General features: G+C 42.7%; 1 protein-coding gene across 17 annotated transcripts in view; it reads left to right on the forward strand.

Annotated features, from left to right (window-relative positions):
* Slc8a1 (solute carrier family 8 member A1) overlaps positions 1-25,547 on the forward strand; it is a 368,033-nt gene that overhangs the window by 68,392 nt on the left and 274,094 nt on the right. For 4 of the 17 annotated variants that reach the window (XM_060363746.1, XM_060363776.1, XM_060363761.1 and 1 more), the window contains exons 1-2: positions 323-588; positions 18,959-20,785. In XM_060363746.1, coding sequence (XP_060219729.1) covers positions 18,990-20,785 — 1,796 coding nt within the window. In that variant the 5' untranslated portion in view covers positions 323-588; positions 18,959-18,989. Of the gene's footprint in view, positions 1-321; positions 589-909; positions 1,025-18,958; positions 20,786-25,547 lie in introns of those variants that run through there. The other 13 variants (XM_060363790.1, XM_060363801.1, XM_060363794.1 and 10 more) reach the window with 6 other exon arrangements.

Below are 25,547 nucleotides of genomic sequence, written 5' to 3' on the forward strand. Positions count from 1 at the left end.
TTACAGCAGCCCGGGTCTGCGCCTGTCGGGGTGCAAGAGAGTTCGCTGGCTCGCGCAGCTCAGACGCACTGCGGGGGTCCCCAGAAGGCCGGGGAATCCAACCTCCCGCGGAGCAGAGGGGACCCGGCGGCTGCCTCGGCTGTGTCCGCCCGGCTCTTGCTCCCGCAAGGCACCCGGAGGGAGCCCGAGGGGTCCCGGGAGGCGAGAGACCCGAGGGCGCGGCGGGCCCGGCGCGTGCGAGCCAGTGCGAGGCTGCGGGCGGGCGGGCGGGGTGCGCGGGAGGGAGGGGAGGGAGCGAGGGAGGGAGCGCAGCGCGCGCGCCGCCCGGCCCCGGCCCTCCCAGCCCGCCGGCCTCGCCGCCTCCGCCCGCGCGCACCGCTGCCTGCCGCCGCCGCCGCCGCTGCTCGCGCCGGGCGCTGCTGCTCCGGAGTCGGGCTGCCGTCCGCCGGCTTTGTGCTTCCAGCCGGGGATGGGAGCGACCTCTTCCTGATCGCCAACGGTCTCTGAAGGAAGCGAGCGCGCTCGATCGCCCGGCGGGGCGGCGTGCAGGACCCGGGGAGGGAATCCATCCACGAGCCTGAGCCCCAGGTAGGAGCCGGTCCCTGGCAGGCAGAGACTTCGGGAGACAAAAACTGCTCTCTTCGCAGTTCTCCAGGCAGCGATTCCCTTCGTTTAAGCCAAAGGGGTCTGCATCTGAATTGTGTGTGTGTGTGTGTGTGTGTGCGCGCGCGCGCCTGCACATTTTCTGGGTGTCCGTGCTTCTCTGAGAATGAAATTGCTCAGGCTGTTGGTGTTTCTGGGTGTGAGGGTCTCCGCCTGCCAGTGCAGATTGCCAGAGGAAGAAAGGGCTGCTGGGGGGGAGGGGGCGGGGGGCGGGGGAGAAGAGATGCTGCACCCTGGACAGTGCTGGGCTGCGAGGATTCAGGGCGCGAAGAGCTAAGTCCACCCGGAAAGCAAGCGGTGCGGCTGGGAAGCCAGACACCTCCACCCACCGGGCTCCTCTCAGGGTCGGCCACCCTTCCTGGTAATCCCTGGAGTCTTCCCCCAGCTCTGCTTGGGAGCCACCTCTTCTGGCGGGCGCGGGGTGCTACTAGGCGAGGACTGCAGAGGGGAGGGAGGTGTGGCTGGGTAGCAGAGAAAGGAGGGAGAGAGGCTGTGGGGAGTGGGCTGTAGGAACCCCGCGCCCGGGCGCTCTGCCTTGGTGTGTGTTGGGGTTTCTGCACCCACAGGCGTCTTCACCCTGAGATTCAAAGGGAACTTCACAGCTGCATTATCTGCCCGTGAGGCTGTGCTGTTGGCTCTTGGAGAAATGGCCTGTGTTCTGAGATTCAAGGATCTCCTTCTTGGCTCCTCCTTCTCGAGGAAGAGGGAGGTCTCAGAGCAGGACAGTCAGCCAGAGAAACCAAATCCGTCCTAGAGATGGTTTAAATATATATATACAACATATGTACGCACTTGCATCCTTGTTGTTCCCCCCCCCAACACACTGGCCCTCCCCCTTGTAGATCCATAGATTCGGGCTCTGTCTGATGAATGACTTGCTGGCCGTCCCTACTTTCCTCCCTAGATAAAGTGGCGGTGCTTGAGTTAAGGGCAGCAGCGATCCAATTTAACAAAGCATTTTTGGAAGACAGCAATGTGCGTGCTGTCTGTGAGCACGGGCAGAAAGTCATGCTTTTGTGCTAGGTATGGTTTTTTAACCCCCTTTAGCCTGGCTCCCTGGAAGGCGCTCTCTGCTTGCTAGTCAGCCACTAGTGGTTGTGAATATAACAACACAAACTTTGTCCTGCTGGAGGTGTAAAGACTAAAACGAGAAGAAAAAGGATATCAGTGGGAGGTGTAGTGGAAGAAGCTTAAAAAAATGACAGATGCGCTAAAGACAGTTCAGGCATCCTGGTCATGGAGCCAGCAGCTGTCGGAGGTGGAGATTTCTGATCAGATCTGCTTCAAAAGGTTGTTTGAGTACCTCAGATGGGAGCCGCTGAACATCCACAACCTTGGGCCCGCTGTGTGATGATTTCTCAAGGGGGTTTAGGGGGGGGGCTGGAACGGAGACAACCTGGAGGGAATTCTGAAAGTATGCCCTCTAACACACACACACACACACACACACACACACACACACACACACACACACACACACACACACCTCCTCTCTCCGAGCTCCTCTGCAGAAAAAAAAAGGGGGGGGGTGAATCGAGATTCTTCATTTGTGATAGGAACACAAAGCCGGAAGAGGCATGACTGTGTTGACTGCTTCTAGGTTCCTCTTTCGAATCCTGTGTTACTGGGATTTTGCTCTCTGGGTTTGCTAAACTTGCTTAATTTGGGGGGTTAGCACTGTGTGAAGGCAGGAGGAAGGAAGGAAGCCTGATCCATCTTTACGGTTTTGTGAGGGAGCTGGTGAGGGAGAGCCCAGTGCTTTCAGTAAGACAGGTTTTCTTATTTTCAAATTCCGTCTGCTTTAAGGGTTCCATTTGGATCTCTGGGCTCTTTGACTGAGATCTCCCCTGTAAAGAGAGGCTTGATCTTTTCCCCTGCTAAAATGGCTATTGTGTTTTAATAAAAACGAACAATTAGTTCTTAGCAAAAGTGTGAGGGAAAGTGAAAATAAGGTGAACTGAGATTCACTGCTGAACTGGCCAGAGGGTGCAAAGGTTCTAAGTGTCCAGAGTGATCAGCCTTAACTACTCTGTCTTGAGAACTGCTTTATGGCGCTCGGAAGAGAGCAGTGAACTAAAGGCATAGCAGCCTGAGCTTCATGCCCCACCAAATCTGTCTGTAGACCTTACTGTTACAAATAGTGGTTTCTGTAGTATCAGTGTGGATCTAGATGAAGAGATTAGTGGAACTTTGTTGACCATGAAGGGAAAGGGAAGAGCACAGCAGTGTGGGTGCTGTAACTCCAAATAGGAACAGGATCGCAAGGTGAGGGCCACCCTGAGGAGCGATGTGTAGGAATTACAGTAGTTGCTCTTTCAAGCTCTGTGTTTTGAAACAATAAAACACATTGAAAGGAGCTTTTGTTAGCAAGCTATATTTAACATGTTTTCTAATGGACAAAAATAGACTTTTATTTATCTTGAAAAGTAAACGCATGGTTCCTTCTCTCTTAGTGCTTAATCTGTTTCTTTGACAAAACAGATGATGAGAAGAACTCTTTAACTTCTGTAAATTGCATTCTTCCTTTAAAAAGAGAATGGGTAGGGAAAATGAAAGCAGACAAGCAATGAGAAGAAAGTGTTTTGCTCATTTTTGTGGGTGTCATAGTTTTTGGACCCAAGTGCGTCATTTTCATGTTGTCTTTCAGTGTGGCCAGTCTTTTCTCCAGGGTGCTCTAAGTAGGAGGAGAACAATATACAGGCAAGAAGCAGGCATTAACAAGATCCAAACTGAAATGAAAGTTTAATATATATATATAACATTTAGAGAAGAGGATATTGCATCAGGTTGCATGTTTCATATGCTTGAGCTGTTGTTATACATGTTCCTTTCAAATAAAAATCCAGTTGTTTTGTTAAGAATTTGATGGTCCAAGCACTACTTTCTGTGACTTGGGGATGTAAGCCTTTTTGTCTAGTCATCATTCAGCACCGTCCATATGTCATGATTCCATCTCCACTCATGGTTAGACACCCCTTTTCACCAGTAAGAACATTTATCCACTAACCTCCCATCCGAACAGACTCTGCTGCTCCCTCTTGTGGCAAGTATTCCTGCAGATTTTCTCCAGCTTCCAGAATGCTGTGGGTACCCTCACTGCTCCCTTAGCTTCCTACCTCTCCAGTTCTCAGCAGCTTCCGAGGCTAACCAGGCCAGTGGGTTACTGCACTCGCCCTTCCCACTTTTCTCTCTGAACAAAATGGTTTTGGCTCCTGGGAGATGTCTCCGAAATTTAGTGGAGGTAGATGTCAGGTGTTTTCTGACCCATTGGGATGGGCTAGACTCGGGAAATGTTAGCTTTCAGCTTTTGCCTTTGGGATTTTTATTTAAACTCAGGACTAGTCCAGTGGGGCCTCATTAGATAGAGTAGAATTATTTTCCATTCTCTCCCTCCCTGCTCCCCCCCCCGTTTGTGTTCCTCTCTCCCTCCCTCCTGCTCTTTCTCCCTCCTCTACTTTTCCTCTCTCTTTTTCCCCAGCCTCTAGCCTCTCATGTGTACTAATCAAGGAGTAGGCTCAGAGTATTACTTATGTGCAACTCAGACAGCCTGTTTTCTGACTTGGAGACTTCTAGGATAAGTGCTCACTGCTATTCTATGCTTTCATCAAAGGAGTTCAGAATACAAACAGAGAGTGTCTTGATTCAATGGTCCTCGTTGCCCTCTTCCCTGTCCACTCTGTTTTGAAACTGATTGCCTTGCACTCACACTTGTAACCGTCCGTCCTTTGGTCTTTTGGTCCTTGGTCCTTCTAGTCCAGAGTGTAACAAAGTAGAAGAAGGTTCAAATAACACACATTTTACTTTACTATCTGCCCAGTTTTCAAAAAAGGAAGGGAGCATCCCTGGCTGACAAGTGAAGCAAGGAAGATGTTTCTGTGGCTGAGGGCCTGTACATCACTTATAAGAAGTTGTTAGAGTTTGGTAGAACACTTACAGGGTCAAAGCCTTTATCCATTGGCCATCATAGGATCTGAACGCATTAGTATGAACTTCATTCATTTGAGTGAAGGAATTCTGACTGACAGATCAATAACAAAATACAAAAGTATTGCCCAGCAAAGAGGTACTATGTAGGAATCCTCACGGGCCATTAGCATATGTGAATTTGTGAACCAGGAATGCTTTATGCAGTCAACTGGCAGGAAGCCTCAAAGACCTGGGAGACAGCAAAACAAAGAGGAAGCGAAAGAGTTAAAACTGGGTTTCTGCCCAATGAATGCCCTCTGAAGACTGTTCTGATGGGGAAGTATGAGGAGCCTAGTGCCTGGGAGCAGAGCTTTTGAACAAGTGGTCAGCAACCGGAAGAAGACAAACATGGTTTCTTATAAAGGTTTTACTATGAAGCAACCTTTGGATCTTTTCTTGAAAAGTTAGCCGTTTTAAATCTGAGAATTGGGCAGTGTTTTCTCTAGAGTAAACTGGGGGTCTTAAAATCCTGAAGGTGCTGTATCGTAACATTTTACAGCATTCCTACTCAGGCAACAATATCCTGATGCCAATCCAGATAAACCTCCCCTGCACATTCAAGAGATCTTGGGAAATTAGTGTAAATATCAGAGGCCATCTTAAAAGGAGAGTAATCACCAGGCAGATTTCATGCCATTGCAGGCCAAGTCGCAAAAAAAGAAATAACTTCTTTGTTGAATCTAATGTGTGATCAAGTCAAACTGCAAGGCAATGAGTGATTCAGCAACTTACATGAATCCAACCACGGCATCTATTGAGCACTCAGTGAATGTAAGGCCCTGCATTAGGCTTTTAAAAAAAAATGCACATACATTGAACGCTCATCCCATCAGGGTCCAGATGCCCAGCAAAGAAGCACCGTTGCCTTAATTTAAAGATGAAGACTATGGTGCAGCTGAATGAGAGACTGTACAAAAGCCATGTTCTGGACCTAATGCTTCCTGCAGGATCCAGAACGCCCATAGATGAAATAACATGGCTGAGTAAGGGAGTATCTGAACTGCAGAAGAATGACATGCTGGAAGGGATGAAAAAGAAAGAGAAGCTTGGCCCATGACTTCCTTGAGGAGAAGAGAGGAGAAAAGAGGAGAGAAGGGGAGAGGAGAGGGGAGGGGAGGAGAGGGCAGAAGAGAGGATGAGAGAGGAGGGGAGAGAAGAGGAGAGGAGACAAGAGGAGAGGGTAGTTTGGATCATCACAAAGAGGTAAAGGGGTTTAGAAAACCAATATGCCTAGTCATTTTGAATCAAGTGAAGCATGTCCTGGACATTTTATGACAAGGGCAACCCATAGGGCAATGTCATGAGCATACCCATAGATACTGATCTGCCCTGCTCCCTGCAGGACTGTGGGCATGTACTATGGAGTCAGGACAAATAGTAGCTCTTGGGACTGCCCAAATGCCTTTTATGCTTGAAGGTAACATTCAACATAGACTCACAGCATACCTTGCCAGACAGGCTGCGATCGTCAAAGGTAAGGAGAAAGGGTAGGCCACCCATCAGTCACCTCACTTCTCCGTTTACTTTTTGTTTGGTTTTAAAGATAAATTTTCACCATGGAGCCCAAGTGGACTTTGAAATGTCCTGCCTCTGCCTCCAGGTTTCTGAGGTTATATGTGTGATGCCACGCCAGGAATTCCTTGGCACCACCCTAGTGGTTTTGTCTATTTATCATTGATGGCTCTGATGAATTCTCCTGTGCACTTCTCCAGTTTCCCCCAGATCTTCATTAATGCATAGGGCACAAGGCCACTCTCTGGTTGTGCTCATTCCTTAGTACAGAACATGCAAGCCTGGTGACAGGTTTAGGTCTTTGAGTGGCTAATTCTCCGCCCTAAAGGACACTTGCTTTGTAGCCCCTCACTGTAGGTGGCACCGGAGAGTTCGGAATGGTGCCACATCTCAGGGGATCTCTTCAAAATACGTTTCTTGTAGTGGACAGCATAACCACCCCGGGGCTGAAGTTTGTGTGTGTTGGACAAATTCAAGGATTCTTTGTCTTTCTTCCCAGAACATGTAGTTCTTCCAAGAGCTTTTTTTTTTTTTTAAATCTGTGCTCTCATTACAGACCATGCTCAGCATTAGAAAACATATCAGATGGCATGCAGTTTTCAATTTTTTTTTTTATTTTAAACAACCATAAAGGGTAACAGACATCAAATGGCTGTAAGCGAGGTAGTGATACCCAGAAGGCATTCCATTCAGGTCCAGTCTGCTTTTCTTTCTCTTTGGCAATGTAGAACACCTTCCCGAAGGGGACTGCTTTTTCAGCCTTGGGGATGCCTAGATTTCTATCATGGATCTCCCAGAGAGGAAAGAGCGCCGAGACATTGCTTTTTGTTTGGGGATGTTCAACTGCAGGCCTGTTGTGTTCTCAGCCTACAGGTCTCTGAGGCCAGCTGTCCATTCATACATATAAGATTTGTTTGAATTCAGCATTTCTCTTCACTTATCTTGCTTTCCTCGTCTATTTAAGGAGCCATGATAATGATAATAATAGTAATAGCAATAATAACAAGCCTATGACTTTTTATGGGGGAATAAATATATTAATACTATAGTTACTGTAACACAATAATCTATAAAGACCTAGATAAATGAGATTCCTACTGTGCCTTTACACGAATATGCTAAATGATATAGGGTGTTGCCACGGGAAGGTGGAAAAACAGCATACGCACAATGACACAGACACCAAACCTTTATATATATATATATACATATATACACATAATATACACATATATTATATATACATATGTGTATATACATATGTATATATACATAATATACACATATATTATATATGTATATACATATGTATAATATATATACATATATATTATATTTTAATAGTGATTAAGAATGCTTTTGGCTTTGTGGACCATGGTGTCTGTAACAGTCATTCAATTCTATTCTTGCAATAAGAAAACCAACACAGACAATACACCCATAATGAAAGAGCTGTTTTTTGTAAGAAGTTATTTATAAACACTGACTCTGAATATCTCACAAGTTTCTTTTGAAATGAGAAATATTCCTTTATTCCAGCTTTCAATCATCTAAAAATCAAAAAACATTTTAAATTCATGGGCTTTATAAGACCAGGTGGCAGGCTGGGTTGGGCCCATTGGCCATGGATTGTCAATTCCTTACATAGAATAGAGCAGGAGAGGGTATAAATGCAACATTAGTGAGCCCAGGGCATCTCGGCAGTTGTTATAGAGGCAAGAGAAGTGTTCTAGAAATTCACCGACCTTGTTTTAGAATCTGGTCTGTCACTTTTGTGACACGACTTTGAAAAAACATTGCAGTTCTCGGTCTGGAATTTCATACCGGAGAAATGAAAAGCAAAGTTATACGACTTTTAAGAGGTTTCCCGGGGGGGGGGGGGATATGATAGTAATAATAGTAGAGGAAATTTTACAAAGGCAAATTTGGCTTTAAGGATAGATGGATCAGGAAGGTTAGGTATACAAGTTTAAGAAAGAAAAATACGATTCATATTTAGTTATTTTGATTTAGTAGTTCAGTTGACTCTTGGAAACAGCCAACCCAGAGATGCAGATAGGTGCTGTCTTAATGAATGGTGATAAATGCCAAAATGTAGAATTAGAGTATCTTAACTCCATATTGTTAGCAGAATTCTGTTTCTACAGTTGAATGAGAGAGAGAGAGAGAGAGAGAGAGAGAGAGAGAGAGAGAGAGAGGAGAAGGGGCCTGTCCGAAGGTCGTCAGTGGGGCTGACTCTAGTATTTAGTTCTTAACAGTCTCTAAACCAGTGAGCCCTTCATCCATCCCTCCACCCAGAATGGTGTGTCAGAGAGCAACCAAAGGCAGCCGAATAGCTCTGACTTCTAAGAGGGAAAAATCTCATGCCATGTACACTATAAAAGCTATTTCCAGTGTTTCCCAGATGTGATCTCATACCCTATTCCCCCCCAATACAATGGTACGTCTGTGAGTAATCCCATTATCCAGAAGGGTAATGCCAAGGGGTCACTGGAAGCCTTGCACTGATGCAACTGATTTGCCCGATTTCCTGTAGTTTTCTAAATTTCTAAATAACTCAAATCTTATTTCCTCATGGAGCCTCCACTAAAACCCCAGAGATCACGCCCTGGGGTTCTACTTTTATATGATTGTGTTTCTCTTAAAGAGGATTTGTCACAGCTAATGATTACAGTTTCAGGTAATAATTTAGAGTAACATCTGTTGCTGGCTTCCAGTGAGGGCACACATTCCATTAAGACAGAGATCACATTTGTCTCATTTGTGGTTTTAGTGCCTGTGAATTACACATTACCAGACATTGAGTATTTGTTAAATCGGTAGATGGATGGATGGATGGATGGATGCTTGTGTGATGTGTTACTCATTAATATAGATGAAATGATTCCTATTTAAGTTAAACAAAGGCTTGAGGAAACAAAGGAATTATCATTATTAATCAAATGACCAAATGGCTAGATTTTTTTTTCTTTTTTTCCACTGAGTTTCCCCTTAGCTTTCCCAGTATCTCCTCTCTGGATTAACTTCATGATAGATCCTAATCTGTCAGAAGAAGGCAATAATAAAGCAGCTTCAACATCATTTCTAACATTAAAACTGTAACCCTTCAATTGATATCTAAGCAATTTTTTCAAGATTAACATACGAGGCTGGGTTGAGGGGTGCATACGCTGCTCCTATGTAACAGAAAGCATTTATGTTTCATAAACTGATCAGGGATTTGTGTAAAAATGTTTTTTTTTTCCCATGGGCCATCAACACTCCATTTATTTTGTTGAATAATAAGAGTTGACAAGTTCCTCTTTAAGCCTACTTCCCTTTTGAAATTTTACTGCTTCTGTGTGGATTTGTACGTGGTTTTAGAGCCAAGCCATTGAGCATTCTGTCAGGAACTTTCCACAACGGTAGCATAGAATATTAAAAAAAATCCACAAAACGGATGCATTTATACTCTTGGTTATTATGTATAATTTATACTATATTTTATATATTTCTTTTTGCTTCCCACTTCTGCTATATGCAGGAGCATCTGATTTTGCCTAAGGATCAAAATATGATACCAAACAGGAAAAAGACTTACTTTCAATGATAAAGTCCATCTCCTAAGAAAGTTTTTTGTTTTGTTTTGTTTTGTTTCTTGAAGATGAAGCAGGGGCTAAACTCGTTAAATTCACCAGACTATATTCAATTAACCAGCATTTTCTTTGTAAAAAAAAAAAAAAAAGAATTGAAACAGAAAATCAGTTGCGACGATCTGGTATCATTTGTCCGGAAATTTAATTATATGGCTAAAAATCCCTCTTCCAAGAGGTACACTAGAAAGCAAAAAGAGCAACTGCACATGTCAGATTAACTCTGGAGTTTAAGAGTGGGACAAACAGGCAGTGCCTATGAAAAGCTTATAAGTTAAAGAGTGTAAATTTCCCCACTACTCAGATCTGATCTAGGGTTCATGGTCCTGCCTATTTCAATTTTTGTCTTCTGGGATTTGCATCTGGAAACTTCAATAGTGGTCAGGTGTTGCTGTAGATAGGAGCAATCCCAGCTCTCTCCTACTTAGAGAGGCAGAACTAGAGAGCAGCAAGATTATGAATTAGGTGCTTTGTAAATTACTCAGTGCCTTCATATCTCCCTTTGAGGAGCGTCCGTGATTGTCTCTCCAACTGCATTCCTCTAGCCTTCTGCCTCCTTGCCAGCACAGTCATGAAGGGCCTTCCCTTTTAATCCTGCCAGGGGTCCTCGTATTGCCTGCAGGAAGCAAAGCCATGTGATAATTTTTTTATTTTTTCACGCTGGTATCCAAATAATATACAAAGCACATGACTGCCCTGCAATTCTCAGGCACTGAGTTCTACTTCCTTCATTAAGTGTTCTCCTGAGTGTGACTCCTGCAGACGCACCTGCCTCAGAGTCCTCGCTGTGCTCTGCTCAGCTTTTCCTTCTCTTCCCATCTGGTCTTTATTCCAGGCCTTTTCAAGGAGCAGTGCCAAGATCACACTACCTTAGAACTGCCTGTGTGTGCAGGAACATTACAATTCTATCTATTGTGTGCCTGAAGATACAGCCCAGGTACCCGTATCTTATTGATTCCAACTGATTTTGGCGGGGGGGGGAGGGGTGAACTGAAGTTGAAGAGATCTAGATTCCTCACATTATTCCCACCATACGTGTCTTTCAGATTCCTCCTTCTTCCACACACTAGAGAGATTTCTTCTTTAGATTCCTCCCTTTATGGAATTTTCTTTTCTTTGCAGTTGTGCCGTGAGTGCAGAGGCCTGACGTTGACACCAGGTGTCTTTTCTCAGTTGTTTAAGGGGCAGGGTCTTAGTAGAACCCAGAGCTCACCAGTGGGCTAGACTAGCTCTCCAGCTTGTTGGGGATCCTCGTGCTTACACCCACAGTACTGGGATCACAGCAGGCTGTCATGCTTACAGGGACATTAAGAGGGTTCTGGGCATGGAGACTTCCTGCTTGCCTGACAAGTGCTTTCCTCCAGTGATCCATCTCACACCACATTTCTGAAGGCTGAATGTCTCCAGTCTAGGATGGAGAATATTTTTGGTAGAAAATCTTTTTTAAATGACTTACATATAGAAGCACATATATGACCTCATTCTTTTCCAGCATATAAAATCAGCTATCAAAGAAAGGCTGCTATTTCTCCCCAAGCTTGATGGTAAACAAATTATTCATCAGAAGTAGTTACTGTTGTCAATCAGAAGGCCTCTGGAAGAATCAAAGAGTACAAAGGATAGGTTCCAAGCCCCTGACTCCACAAGGGAACTCTTAATACCCTTAATGCAGTGTTCTGATGTTTCTAGAATTGTGCATGAATGTGGAAACTTCCATGTAGTCCACCTGAGTGTTCACTAATGCTGTTGAAATGCCAGGTGAATCCTGCAGCAATGGATGAGGTCCATCTCCTAGAGAGGAGGTTCATACTTGTTCCAGTAGCACCCTCATGAGTGTTAGCTGCATTTGAGAGGTATTTTTTTCATCTTTGCCACATGGTGTTTAAGTATTTGGCACATGTGAGTGATTAAGAAAAGCCTGGTCAGTGAAACCATAAACGAATATATTGTCCTTGTTGGGGTTTTGTTTTGTTTTATTCTTGACCAGTTTAAGTTTTTTTTTGTTTGTTTGTTTGTTTGTTTTTCAATTAGTCTATTGACTTTACAACAGGGAATTTGTGAATTACACTGAGATCCTTGAAAAACTTCTGGTTTACTAATAATATAGTATTGCTTTGCTATGACAAAATTCTGTGCCAGTTCCCACCTGCTGACCTTTCTTCTCTATCAGTTTTGTTATCTTCCTTCCTGCTGGTATCTCTTTCCATCCCTTGGGGTTCTCCTAAGCAAACTGAAAACGCTTGCGCTTGCGTGTGTCACATGACTTTGGAATGATTTTGGCTGTCAGACTTCAGCTGACGGCCACCGGGACACAGGAGACAGGATTAAAGGCCTGGAGACAAAGCAGTCTATACACATGTAATCCCGTGGGAAGGAAGGCTGCCTGAGAGTTTATTCATCACCAGCTATCTAAATGCAGAGCTCTTTGTCTTTGTCTTTCTACAATATTGTTGTAGAATTAAACAAATAAAACTCACTGTGATATAATGCCAAGCGCAGGGTTATAAAACAAATCCTTGTTATAGCATTTAAGGTCCAATGAACTTTCTCAATAAACTTGTATAAACTATGTATTATACTTCTCTAATTTGTAAGATGAAAATGATAATAGAAACGTCCTTGAACTACTGACTATTCACAGAAAGCTCAGGGAGACAAAGAAAAATAATAAAATGTGTGTGTGTGTGTGTGTGTGTGTGTGTATGTGTTTGTAGAGGGCAGGTATAGTCAGCGATTTCAGCCTTCACTGCCATCATTGTTGTAAGTACAGTCATGACATGTGCTACACAGCCCCGGGGTAGTAACCTCTGAGTCAGCCCTTACTGACCTCAGGGAGCCCCAGAAGATCAAAGCTTCTTCTATCTGTATCCCTCTCTGTCTTCTTTTCTAGTTTCTTCTTTCTTCACACAAGTTCACACTAGCATGCAGAGTTAACATATTTAAATTTAAAAAATGTCCCCTCTTCTAGGACCTCTAGCATGGTGGGGGTTGGAAGAGGTTTGACTGGGTATCTTTGAGTTATACTGAAAAGCAAGGGAATAGATACACTGTTCAGTGCTCTCAACAGTGCATTCAATCAGCAAACCAGAGCTGGTACAGGAAAACCTGAGACTACCCTGGAACCACAGGCTGTGGAAGACACTCTCTCCTTGCTAGGGACCTGCTCTTCCAGCTTAAGATTCTTCACCATGTGCCTGAACGACTTATTTCCTCTCCTCTGCCTGACACTCCTATTGGCTTTTCAACCCGATGCCTACCTCTGCTTATTGTGGGCACATCCATTTCACGTAGTGAATTTTTTAAGTGCAGTGCCCAGGCCCAATTATTCCCAGCTTCTGAGGCAGCAACGGAGATTTGATGACTCAGCATATGACCCTCTGAGAATTATTTTATTCATCCAGTAAGTATATGTGTGCATCTTTTATGCACCAATTCTGACTCTAGGAAGCAGGAATGAATCACTGCAGAAAATTAAAATTTATACATACATAATTTCATACATCCATCCATACATCCATCCATACATACATACATATACATATATAGATCAGAAATCTCTGATCCTATAAGGTTTGAGTCAACTGGAGTAAGATGACAATAAACAGAATCACTGAATAAATTATTTAGCATGTAAAAGTAGTAAGGGCTATGGACAAAAACAGAGAATAGGGCTAGTGGGTAGGACACATGGCTTCTCCATAACTTTGTTTGCTTAAATCTTATATCTTAAATCATTTTCCTTTTTTTGGACTGCATGGCCTAACTTTTACCCTAGCTGCTGCCTTTGCTATGCAATTTAAGTGGGTGTTTTCTGACATGAGACAGGATCCTGATTCCAGTTTTATTAGTTCAAAGAGAAGGTCATGAGCCCCTCATCTGGCCTGCACAGCCTGACTCCTTCAAGAAACTTCTAATTTATCCATTATCCATCAGCAGAGAGGAAACACTGTTTGCTCTATTTGATAGGTGGATGGCAAGGGGGAATTAAAATGGTGTTAATGCAGACTGACTGTGGAAATCCTTTCCTTACCTCTGGCTGCAGTCTGAGGGACTAAGGCTGGGACCCAGGGTGCTGTAATTAGCATTCTAGGTGGAATGACCAGATGCAAAGAACCTTAACCCTTTGTGCTCCTCTTTCTTTAGAGGAGCTTGGAAGTCCTGGCATGGGTTGTAGATACAGGTTTACATTTGCTTAACTGTTGCCTTAGAAATAGACTAATTGCTTACTTAGCACTGAAGATTTCAGTCTGCAAGGGTATTCTCAGCACAGAGTAAAATTTACAGAACTTTAAGGTTCAGCTATGGACATGCCTCAGTTTGATCTGCATAAAGAAAAAGATTGTAGTCAAGGGAAACACTAGTAGAGAGCACAGACTTCAGAATGAGAATGTGGAGATAGGCTAGGACACTAGAAAGAATGCTGTGGGAGGAAAAAAGATGTGTAAAAAGGTGGAAAAGCAATAGTACACACAAGAAGAGGAAAAGAGGTTCTGTGGATGAGAAAGACAAAAGAATCAAGAGGATGGGGGAGAAAGTGGGGAAAGAAAAATCAATAAGACCAACTGCCAATTAACAGAATGTGATGAGGTCATCTAGTGAGCTGAGGTGGTGGGAATCTAGCATATTCCTTTTCTCTGAGTCAGGTACTCTTTGACAGTCAGAACTGACTACAGCCTCCAAAGGGAATAGGCATTCTGTATGGTGGGGCTCTTTTTCTTTAGAGTGGGAGTTTGGTGAGCACACCCCTTGCATGTATGTTTCTGCTGCATACAGCTGTAACCCTTCCTTTTATGTAAGTGACTTGTTTACCAACTCCTGATTGGCTTTTTACCTTCATCTGTCACTATCATTCAGCTCTGTAACATGTATGTTATACCATTTATTTGTTTTGATTTAAAACAGGCAATATATAGAAAATAATTCAGGCATTCTTGACTAATTTGGAGAGTGTAATGAATGTTTCTAAGTGATCCTTGGCTAGAGTTAACCTGAATCCGTCGCCGTCAACCTACACTTGCCCTGTATTCAGTAGATTGAGGAAGAATATAAGAAAGCCTAGAAAGAAACACGATTTATATCTGCTTTTCTGTGGCTGTACAATATCTCCCTGCTCTATTTTAATAGAAGGATACGTAAGGATGTGCAAGGAAGTTCAACGAGAACTAGTTAAATAATGAAGAAAAAAGCCCTGGAAGAAGGGAGACGTTGGGGCAAGAAAGAAAGTGCCTTGTATCTAACAGCTATTCATATCCTAATGAGTATTTGGACTCGGTATTAATTTAATGGAGACAGAAACTGAAATCCAGAGAGTTCCTTCCAGCTGCATCATCGCCAATAAGTTACATCAGTGTTTTGTAGCCAACGATTTCACAAATTATTGTGCTGTCCCCTCTTGAAAATCACTGTGATGTTTTTAGGTCACCTCAGAAGCCCCTTCCTCCTCCCCCTCTTTTTGCTGACTCTGATCATGGTGATGGATTTGTACACATCCACCTGCCTTTCTACATCTGTTAGCCTTCTGGGTAAGAACAGTGTCAGATATGGGCCACAGCAGAGATGGAGGGCAGAGCTTTTTGTTGGCGGACCTGAGATTGCCCTGACAGTGTACACAGGAAGTGGTTGCCAGGCAATTGCTAAAGGCTAGGGCGTGCAGGGCAGCTGTCTCTAGGAACATGCCAGCTCTTGTGCTGTCATTGATGCTTTCCTGCTTCAGTGTCTAAACCATAAGAAAAAAAAAATCCAGGCTGTTGGGAACCTTCCAGGAGACTGACGCTAACACAGTTCTCCTTGCTCTAAGAGGGTTTCTGAAGGGCTAGTTCAAGCAGACATTCAGCAGCTGTCAAATATTGCTTCACCTGTTATCAAAGAGAAGATAACACTCCTCTCTGAAACAGACCAAGGTTTAATATTCATTCTAGAATTCACTCTGTGTGTGACTCTCACCAAGTCCTAGTCTATCTAATTCTTAGTTATACGACTCCAAATATAGTTGTGCTTTCTATATGAAGTTAACCTGTCTAACCCTCATTTTTTTTTCCATTTCAACACAGAGTCATTGCCCCATTACCAAAAAGTTCCACAGGAGTACTAGTTGCCTGGGTTGTCATGAAAAGCTTGATACTAGGACAGTTTAACACAGAACTGATTCTTGAAAATATAATAAATAATTGATACATATAAGGAACTTAGCATACCTTCTATAGCCATGTTTATAATGGGCTGTCTTACTCTCGGGAAGGTGACTATGAGTGGGTATTGGGCTTGTAAAAATTTGAGGCTCAGCAGAAAAAAAAAAAAAACCTGCTAGTCTGGGGCACAGAAAACAGTTTGTAATAGCTCATAGATAGACCAGTGTTGTCTTGTTCAGCACACAGGAAGAACTACATCCTGAAGTTTAGAGATTTTATCTTAAAAGTTCTTCAGCAGACTCCAGGTGTGTAGGCATTGACTACAGGGAAATGGGCAAGTAAAACCCAATAAGGAATTTTAAGGTGGTTGAAAATATCTTCTTTGCTTTGTAGAAGTTCAAACTGACTGAAGCATGGAAAGTGGAGTGCTGGGTTTGACAGTAATTTGGAGAGCACAGTTAATGTATCAGTCTTAGAGACAGGCACAGTCTTGAATCTTCTAGTTAATCTTTCCTATATTTTTAGGCTCTCAAGACATTTTGCACTGAACATCCGAAGGGATTACTACAAAGGCTTTCTCCTTTCTAAATGTTAGCTGTCTGATCTGTAATTTGTATACTTGCCAGACTTTGAGTTCCTTTAAAACGCAGATCTTACTACAGTCTCCCTGTTTCTGCATCTGATCCCATAGTCACTGATCCAGATGAGAGATGCTTCTGAAAAGAAAATGTGATAGTGCTTCCTGATCTATTTCCATTCCTGTCAAGGCCAATACCTCCACACTCCCGAGTCCTATCCCTCTCACTCATGCCTTCACCACACTGGTGTCTCTGTGGTTTTCTAGATACACACTGCCAAGTACTGTTATTATTGGGACCTCTCCATAATAGTAGTTGGCTGTACTCCTACTCTTATAGATATCTACAAGTCTTAAATTCTTTTTTTCCTTTAGATTTTGCTCAAATATTTTAACTCATCTTTGAGCACCAATATAAAATCACACATGCCCTTAGTGCACCTATTTGATACACAGTCTCAGTCCTTAAACTGATTCTTCTCTGCCCCACCATGACCCATTCTTATATCTAATATTTATACTTATTATTTGGTACCTCCACACTAGAACAGAAGTTAATGAACACAGAGATTTGTGTTTTGGTCACTGGTGAATCTTCAGGACAGAAGAGAAGGACTGATTGCAAATTTAATACTGAACACAATAAACATTTGTAGCCTAAGTAGACCCACAAGTTGGAATTGGATGATTCACTCCTCTTGTGAACTGGCTGAATGCCACTTCATCTTGGGCAAAGATTTCACCATCCACACAAGATCTGCAATAACTGAACAGATGGACAGACTTGTCTAGGAATGTCTGCACACTTTGAATATATATCTTTCTAACATACTTTTGCTTAAATTAGATGTATGTGCAGCTGTCATAACCTTGTCTTCTTTAGTGTGGGAGAAATATATATATATATATTTTACATATAAATATACATATACATGCATACATACATACACATGAAAGTCATTTCTCATCAATTATGAGCTAGAAGGTACTCCCTGCTATGGTAGGAGCCAAGCCGTCTGCTGCTGCTATGTGCTGGGCAAGAGATTCTATTGGGCTTGGTGTGGTTTTTCTGCACCCGCCACAGCACAGACATGGGTCAGAAAACACCAGCAAAAGTGGCCCGGCTCCCAGCCAGGTTGGAGCAACACCCGACTGTGGGTTAACTTTCCACAGGTGGTAGAGTTCTGGCTATGACCTCTCTCTTACCCATGCTTTCTGGATGCCATGAATGATTCTTCCTTGAGGCATTCCAGATGAGGGTTATAGACCTCCTTTTGCATTTACTCCAAATCCCAGGCCTGGAGAAAGAGGTGATAGGAGGTTTCAGCTGACTTTTGCATGAGCTAGTGGGTGAATTTAGGACCCTGGTGGCTCAGTCAACGACTTCACTGTCACTATTCTTTGTGTTGCTCAGTGAATCTGTTGCCCTTAACTGCCAACAGCTCTTCATTATATGTGAAGTTTGTGGCCGCAGTTATTATGCTACATGAGGCAATTTAGATGGAATCATCACTCCTGCATTTTTTGGTCACTTGAGCCCACTATAGAACTAGTGTGTATTTTTGAATGATCATGTAAAGTATGACATCAACACTGAAAAAGGACATTTTATGGCTGATGTCACAGCCTTCCTGGCTCTTCCATGTGGCTTAGCCCAGGCCTGGTTATCTCCTGTTCCTGTTGCAGAGTGCCTGCAGCTGCCAAAGCAGCTTGCATATCCAGATGTGAAGAGCTGTGCTTGAAGAGCAACATGATCAGCTGATAATCTATCAGGAAACCCAGCTTGCTGAAACTGAGGGAGCAAGCAGTGCCCTGATAAAAACATGCTTTAAAAAACTGTACTTAAAATATGGGAATATTGCATTTTCAGTGAAATATTTTCCCTCACAGACAGTTTTGAGTTTTAGTGCCAGCAGGCTTGGAGCAGTAGGATGTGATTTTACAAAATACAATAACAGTGTTCTCCTGGATTTAAGATAATCAACATGCCTTGAATTGGGAGGATTTTTTTTTTTCAGAGTTTGAGTTTCAAGATATGAATCTTATTTAATAAGGGGATTTTGTCAATGAAATTGTTTCCACTAATGTATTAACTCAAATGTAAAAGAAAATCCACTTGAACAACAAAGAAACAATTACTTAATGCTTCCCAAGTTTTGCTTCCCATTTGTTGTTGGTTGTTAGCATGTCCCAACATGTGCTCAGTGGAGCTGTGCTGTAAGGCGACTTGTCATTTCCGGGGAGTCAACTGTGTGTCTCTCTCAATGAATGGGACCACATGGAGGAAATCCACAGAGAGAGTGATGTGTAAATTTTACAAAAGACTGTTCAGTCACTGGTAGATTCTCAGAATAATGATTCCCCAGAGATTTTTATGACGGTCAAACACACAGAAAGTTTTTGTAAAAGTAAAACAAGTAAATTTTTAATGATGTTTTGGCTCTAATGATGTGATGTCTTGTCCTCCCTCTCTCTTTTAGGTTGAGACTGTTGGAAGGCTCATTGTACAATATGCTTCGGTTAAGTCTGTTACACCCGGCCTCAATGGGAGGTCATCTAGTAGCTCTGATGGCTCTCTTGTTTTCCCATGTTCACTATATAACCGCGGAGACAGACACAGAAACAGAAGGAAATGGAACTGTGTGTACTGGCTCATATTACTGTAAGAAAGGGGTGATTTTGCCCATTTGGGAACCCCAAGATCCATCTTTTGGAGATAAAATTGCTAGAGCAACTGTGTATTTTGTGGCCATGGTCTACATGTTTCTTGGAGTTTCCATTATTGCCGACCGGTTCATGTCTTCTATAGAGGTGATCACATCTCAAGAGAAAGAAATAACCATAAAGAAACCCAATGGAGAGACCACCAAGACTACAGTGAGGATCTGGAATGAGACCGTGTCGAACCTGACCTTGATGGCCCTGGGATCTTCTGCTCCTGAGATTCTCCTGTCAGTCATTGAAGTGTGTGGCCATAACTTCACTGCAGGGGACCTTGGTCCCAGCACCATCGTGGGAAGCGCCGCCTTCAACATGTTCATCATCATCGCACTCTGTGTCTATGTCGTCCCCGACGGCGAGACAAGGAAGATTAAGCATTTGCGTGTGTTCTTCGTGACAGCGGCCTGGAGCATCTTCGCCTACACCTGGCTTTATATTATTCTGTCTGTCATTTCTCCTGGTGTTGTGGAGGTCTGGGAAGGACTGCTGACTTTCTTCTTCTTTCCCATCTGTGTCGTGTTTGCTTGGATAGCAGACAGGCGGCTTCTCTTTTACAAGTATGTCTACAAGCGGTATAGGGCTGGAAAGCAAAGGGGAATGATTATTGAACACGAAGGAGAAAGGCAATCGTCCAAAACTGAAATCGAAATGGACGGTAAGGTGGTCAACTCTCATGTTGACAGTTTCCTAGATGGTGCTTTGGTTTTGGAAGTTGATGAGAGGGACCAAGATGATGAGGAAGCGAGGCGTGAGATGGCAAGGATTCTGAAGGAACTTAAGCAGAAGCATCCAGAAAAAGAAATTGAGCAGTTAATAGAACTAGCCAACTATCAGGTCCTAAGTCAGCAGCAAAAAAGCCGAGCATTTTACCGGATTCAAGCGACTCGCCTGATGACTGGAGCTGGCAACATTCTGAAGAGGCATGCGGCTGACCAGGCGAGAAAGGCTATCAGCATGCATGAAGTCAACATGGGCTCTTCTGAAAATGGCCCAGTCAGCAAGGTCTTCTTTGAACACCGGACATACCAGTGTTTAGAGAACTGTGGTACTGTGGCTCTCACCATTGTCCGCAGCGGGGGCGACTTGAACAACACCCTGTTTGTTGACTTCAGGACAGAAGATGGCACAGCCAACGCTGGGTCTGACTATGAGTTCACTGAAGGGACTGTGGTCTTTAAACCAGGGGAGACGCTGAAGGAAATCCAGGTCGGCATCATCGATGATGATATCTTTGAAGAAGACGAAAACTTCCTTGTGCATCTCAGCAATGTCAGAATCACGTCAGACAGCACAGAAGATGACATACTAGAAGCCAACCATATTTCTGCACTTGCTTGTCTCGGGTCACCCAACACTGCCACCGTAACCATTTTTGACGATGACCATGCAGGTATCTTTACATTTGAGGAACCAGTGACTCATGTGAGCGAGAGCATTGGCATCATGGAGGTGAAGGTTTTGAGAACATCCGGTGCTCGAGGAAACGTCGTCGTTCCCTATAAAACCGTTGAAGGGACGGCCCGAGGTGGAGGGGAGGACTTTGAGGACACGTGTGGAGAGCTCGAATTCGAGAACGATGAAATTATGTAAGTTACTTGTGTGTGTGTGTGTGTGCATGCGTGTGTGTGTGTGTGTGTGTGTGTGTGTGTGTAGATGGTGAATATCTTTACGCATGTATCTACTTTTTTAAGATCTGGAATTCAAGGAACCATAGTTCTTAAGTAATATTACTTTCAAAACAACAGGCCTCTCGTAGGTGTTTCTTCTCAATATGCACAGTACACAAGATCTTAATATTTTATTTTATTTTTTTTTTTACTTTTGCCCCTGTACATACTTTGTGTACATTGTAGAGCACAACAAAATAAATCTGTGAAACCATTTGGTCAATTACACGAGTTAAAAAGTTTCACTCTGTTCTGAATCATAAGGAGTACTTACATGAGCGTATACATAAATACCAAAAATAAACGTTGCATATATCACAAAACTTACTAACTCCATTGCTATACACAAATTCAGAAAAGCCTAAAAATGAAACACCTCTGAGAATGCCCTGCCTACCAGGATTGACTGTAACTTTTATTTGATAATGTGTATTATGAGATTCTGTGATATTGTGTCTACTTCTAGGCTAACATTGAATTATGACACATGATCAATCCTGGTTCATCAATTGGATTCTCCTTTTATTTTACATGATCATGCAAACCTTTTTATCCTAGTGATATGCAATTAGAGACCAAAAAAAAAGATTCTTACCAAGAATTCTGATAGATGAGGAGCAGGACAGAGACAAAGATGTGGCAGACATGTGACTTATTCTCCTCCTTACTAAATGCTTTACCCTGTCATGATGCCATGCTGTGACACTGAGTAGCCAATTATAATGATTGTTCTATTAAGACTTGTTGGTGAAAGAGCACAGTTTCCTGCCTAGCTTAGGAGATGGTTTTGTGCTCAGCGACCCAGAGTAAGGGATGAAAAAGACAGTGTCAAAAAGGGAGGGCAGAATTAAGGGAAAGACAGAGGAGAGGACATGGTAATATATCTAGTGCACCAAATGACCTTATAAAGAATAACAATGTTGATTGAAGCATTGTTAATTTAGGAAATTAAGAAAAGATATGTTCAATGAGATGAAATCTAAAATTGGCTAAAATTTGTGCTAGCAGCAAACAATTTGTTCAAATGGCAAGTATATGCTCAGCAAGAATGGCATTCCAACTACAGAGCATGCAGAAAAGAAAGAAAAAATATGGAGGATGAGTAGAGGGAGGAGGTTTCCCTTGAAGGGCTTTCTGGAGTCCTTAGATTTCTCTGATGATGTACAATAGAAATAAATGGTCATTGGAGTCAATTACATATTGAAATTAAAGAAAGGGGGGGTTGTGCTCATCACCTTCATGAAGTGTGTGTTAGTAGGTAGTGTTTGCGCTAGGGTCTGTTTTACATCATTAAGACCCTACTTACTGAGATGCATTTTGTTGGTAAATATATTTCATAGAAATAGACTAAAGTAGCAAATCAGTGTCTTTTTTTTTTTGTGGGTGATAGCAGCATTTCTTTTGTCTTGTTTATGAGTCTTGTAGTTCTAGGGATTAAACCCATAGCATCACAAGTTCTTTGCCATTGAGCTGTATGAATATGTTCATATACAGTATCATAGATGCACTAATACATTTTTATAACTAGAACTAAAAAAAAATCCTGCCATTCCAAGAGGATTGTTTATGGCTCACAGTCAGAGCTCTGAACATGTTAAAGTTCAAGAGGCTCAAGTTTACACGTGTAGCTTCTAGGTATGTAGTTGATTGATATGACTCTTATATGCAACAGGTGTTTAGACATTGATTTTGATAATTGTGTTTGTGAAATACATTCAGATCGGCAGCATCAAACTGTCATCTTAATACATACCCTTATAACTAGTGACAGCACAGATCTTACCTCTCATAAGAGTAACTTTTAGTTGTAATAAATGGTGGCTTAAACACAAAGACTCTAGTCAAAGTGCAGAGAATATGTGGCCATGGACTGCTCAACTCCAAATGGGACACATGTATCACATAACTCAACCTCCTTAGGTCTCAGGAAACATTGTATAGGACATTGTGAGAGCCAGCATTTTAGGAAGATGTCTGGTTTCTCTTCAGATCATATAAATCTTCCGCAAATCAGTGTCTTACACACTCAAGAAAAACTTCTTCTAGGGACTCGCATTGACTATCAATCATTTTGTCCAAATTAGCCACACATCTATTTTATTTCGCCACTTGCTCTTTTTCCCCACTATATTTTTTAATAACTTCAGTTAGAGATAGCGTCCGTAACCTACAGAAGATTGTAATGAACTCCAAAGGTAATCTTTGGCTGTGTCAAAGGTGGTGAATGTTTTGTTCATTTGTTTGGCACAGGATGCTTTCTTTTAAGGATAACAGCTTCGTACTTACTTTGCAGACTCAAGCTTATTTCATTGACTCTATTCCCCGAGGTTTTTTTTTTTATCAAGCCATAGATAAGCAATCATCCATTTGGTGGCATAAGCAAAAGAAGGTCTGAAAAGTTCAGGCTGACAGTGATTTGATGGAATAATGTCTGCCAAACTTCGTTTAAAACATCCATTCAATGCAATTAAGTTGATTTTATTCTTGTTAAGGGAGGACTATTGCCAAGCTCCATTTTTACAAATCGATGTTTCCTTTGAAAATTTGTAAGAATTGGTGGAACTAGTGAACCATCATAAGAATTGTTACTTTTTTTGTCTTTTTGTATGTGAGTGCATGCATATGTGTGACAGACAGAGGCCAACCATGGGTGTCAGTCTTTAGATGTATTCTACCAGTTTTCTGAGACAGTCTTTCACTCATCTTTGGCTCCCTGACCAGCTGGCTGGACAGCACACATTTGCCAAAGATCCACCTGTCTTCAGTGTATCAAATGCATCAAATTACCTTATTTGCACAAATGACCCCAGTGCTCTGATCACAGCTGCTCATCACCAGGCTGAGTTTTTGCGGCGTGCTGGGAATCACACTCAGGTCCTCAAGCTTGCACGGCTCTCTCTGCAGCCCCTGGATTTTCCAGAATATTCTTCCTGGACTATATTCTCTACAACCAAATGAGAAATTTAGAAATGGAAAAGCGTTTTATTTTTTAAGTAGAATACAGCCCTGCTTATTTTTGCCCTTCCCAGCATTTTAATCTTAAAAAGGTTTCAGCTTGACTTTGTAGAATTTCATCTACCAGGATGAATGTACCATTTCCTGCCACCAGGATTTTGCAGGTGCTGAGTAGGCCTTTTGGTCCTACACGTTTCTTTGTCTGATTGAGATTCAGCCTTCAGATAAGCACCAAGAACTTAAACACAATATTTCTTTAAAAAAATTGTAAAATATATTTATCTGCGCTGGCTTCTCAGCAGTTTAGAAATACTATCGTTTTCTTGTCTTTTCTTTGTAATGGATCGCTTTTCCTTATCTGATGTTCTCCAAACCTAGGTCCACATGTCAGGTCCAAAATAAGGAGATTTTTCTCATCGTGAAACTGGTTGTTGTAAAGGGTGGCTTTCTAGCTCACCCGATTACACAGCTAGTTTTGTCAGAGGACTTTTCTTTAAACTTACACAACACCAATGGAGCTGTTGACACAAGAGAGTTTCATTGAGTGCTTTGAAAAATGTTTTTGCTTGTTTAATGCTGTGCACAAAGCTGGAATTTATTATTCTTTTCAAGGCAACATAAAGAGATTCATAGCAAAGCTTAGACTTAAAGGTTATCTAATTTCAAGGGTCCATTAACCATGGTTGAAATAGGGTACAATCTGATCAGCGGTGGAGACAGAGGCAGTATAGTTTTATTGATTGTTTGATTTCTACAACTAAAGAGGTCGTCATCATCCGCTCTTTCGAACACCACTTTTCTGAATAAAGGTTTTAAATGTAGATATGGAGTGTAGTAATGACAATAATGATGTTTTATTTACATGGAACCATATCTATATAAATGAAGAACAGATCTGAGAGCATCATTCAGTTGAATATAGTGTTGTCATCCCAACATTTAGTAGCTTTTATTGAGAATGTGTCAGCTTTTTGTGTGTGTGCACGTGGGTGCATACCCAGGTGTGTGCACAAGCTTGTGGAGTCCAGATATTTGTGCTGGTCTTCCTCAGTCTCACTCCAGTCTATTTTTTGGGAAAGATTCTGCCTGGACCTGGAGCTCTCACCAACCGGCCAGTCTGGCTGGAAAGTGAGCTCCAAGGATCTTGGTGTCTGGCTTCCTGCAGGAACTGTAGGTGTGCACTACCACTCCCTTGCTTTCTACACTCCTGCTGGGAATCTAGCCTTACGTCTTCATGCTTCTGTGGCAGACATTTTGCCTACTGAGCCCTCTCCTCACCTCTAAGCACCAACATGTTTTATTATTATAATTTATTACAATTTATTCGATTTGTATCCAGGCTGTGGCCCCCTCCCTCTTCTCCTCCCAATCCCACCCTCCCTCCCTCTTCTTCCCCTATGCCCCTCCCCCTGTCCATTGATAGGGGAGGTCCTTCTCCCCTTCTGTTTGACCCTAGGCTATCAAGTCTCATCAGGACTGGTTGCATTGTCTTCCTCTGTAGCCTGGCAAGGGCTGCACCCCCAAGGGGGAGGTGATCAGGGAGCCTGTCACTGAGTTCATGGCAAAGAATGCCCCTTCTCCCCTTACTGGGAACCCCACTTGGATACTGAGTCAATGCACTACACCTGAACTGGAGTTTTAGGTCATCTCCATGCATTATCCTTGGTTAGGGTATCGGTCTCTGCAGGGCTCCCAGGGCTCAGGTTTGTTTGTTCCATTGTTTTTT

This window comes from Meriones unguiculatus, chromosome 1, assembly GCF_030254825.1.
Source record: "Meriones unguiculatus strain TT.TT164.6M chromosome 1, Bangor_MerUng_6.1, whole genome shotgun sequence".
Classification (NCBI taxonomy): Eukaryota; Metazoa; Chordata; class Mammalia; order Rodentia; family Muridae; genus Meriones; species Meriones unguiculatus.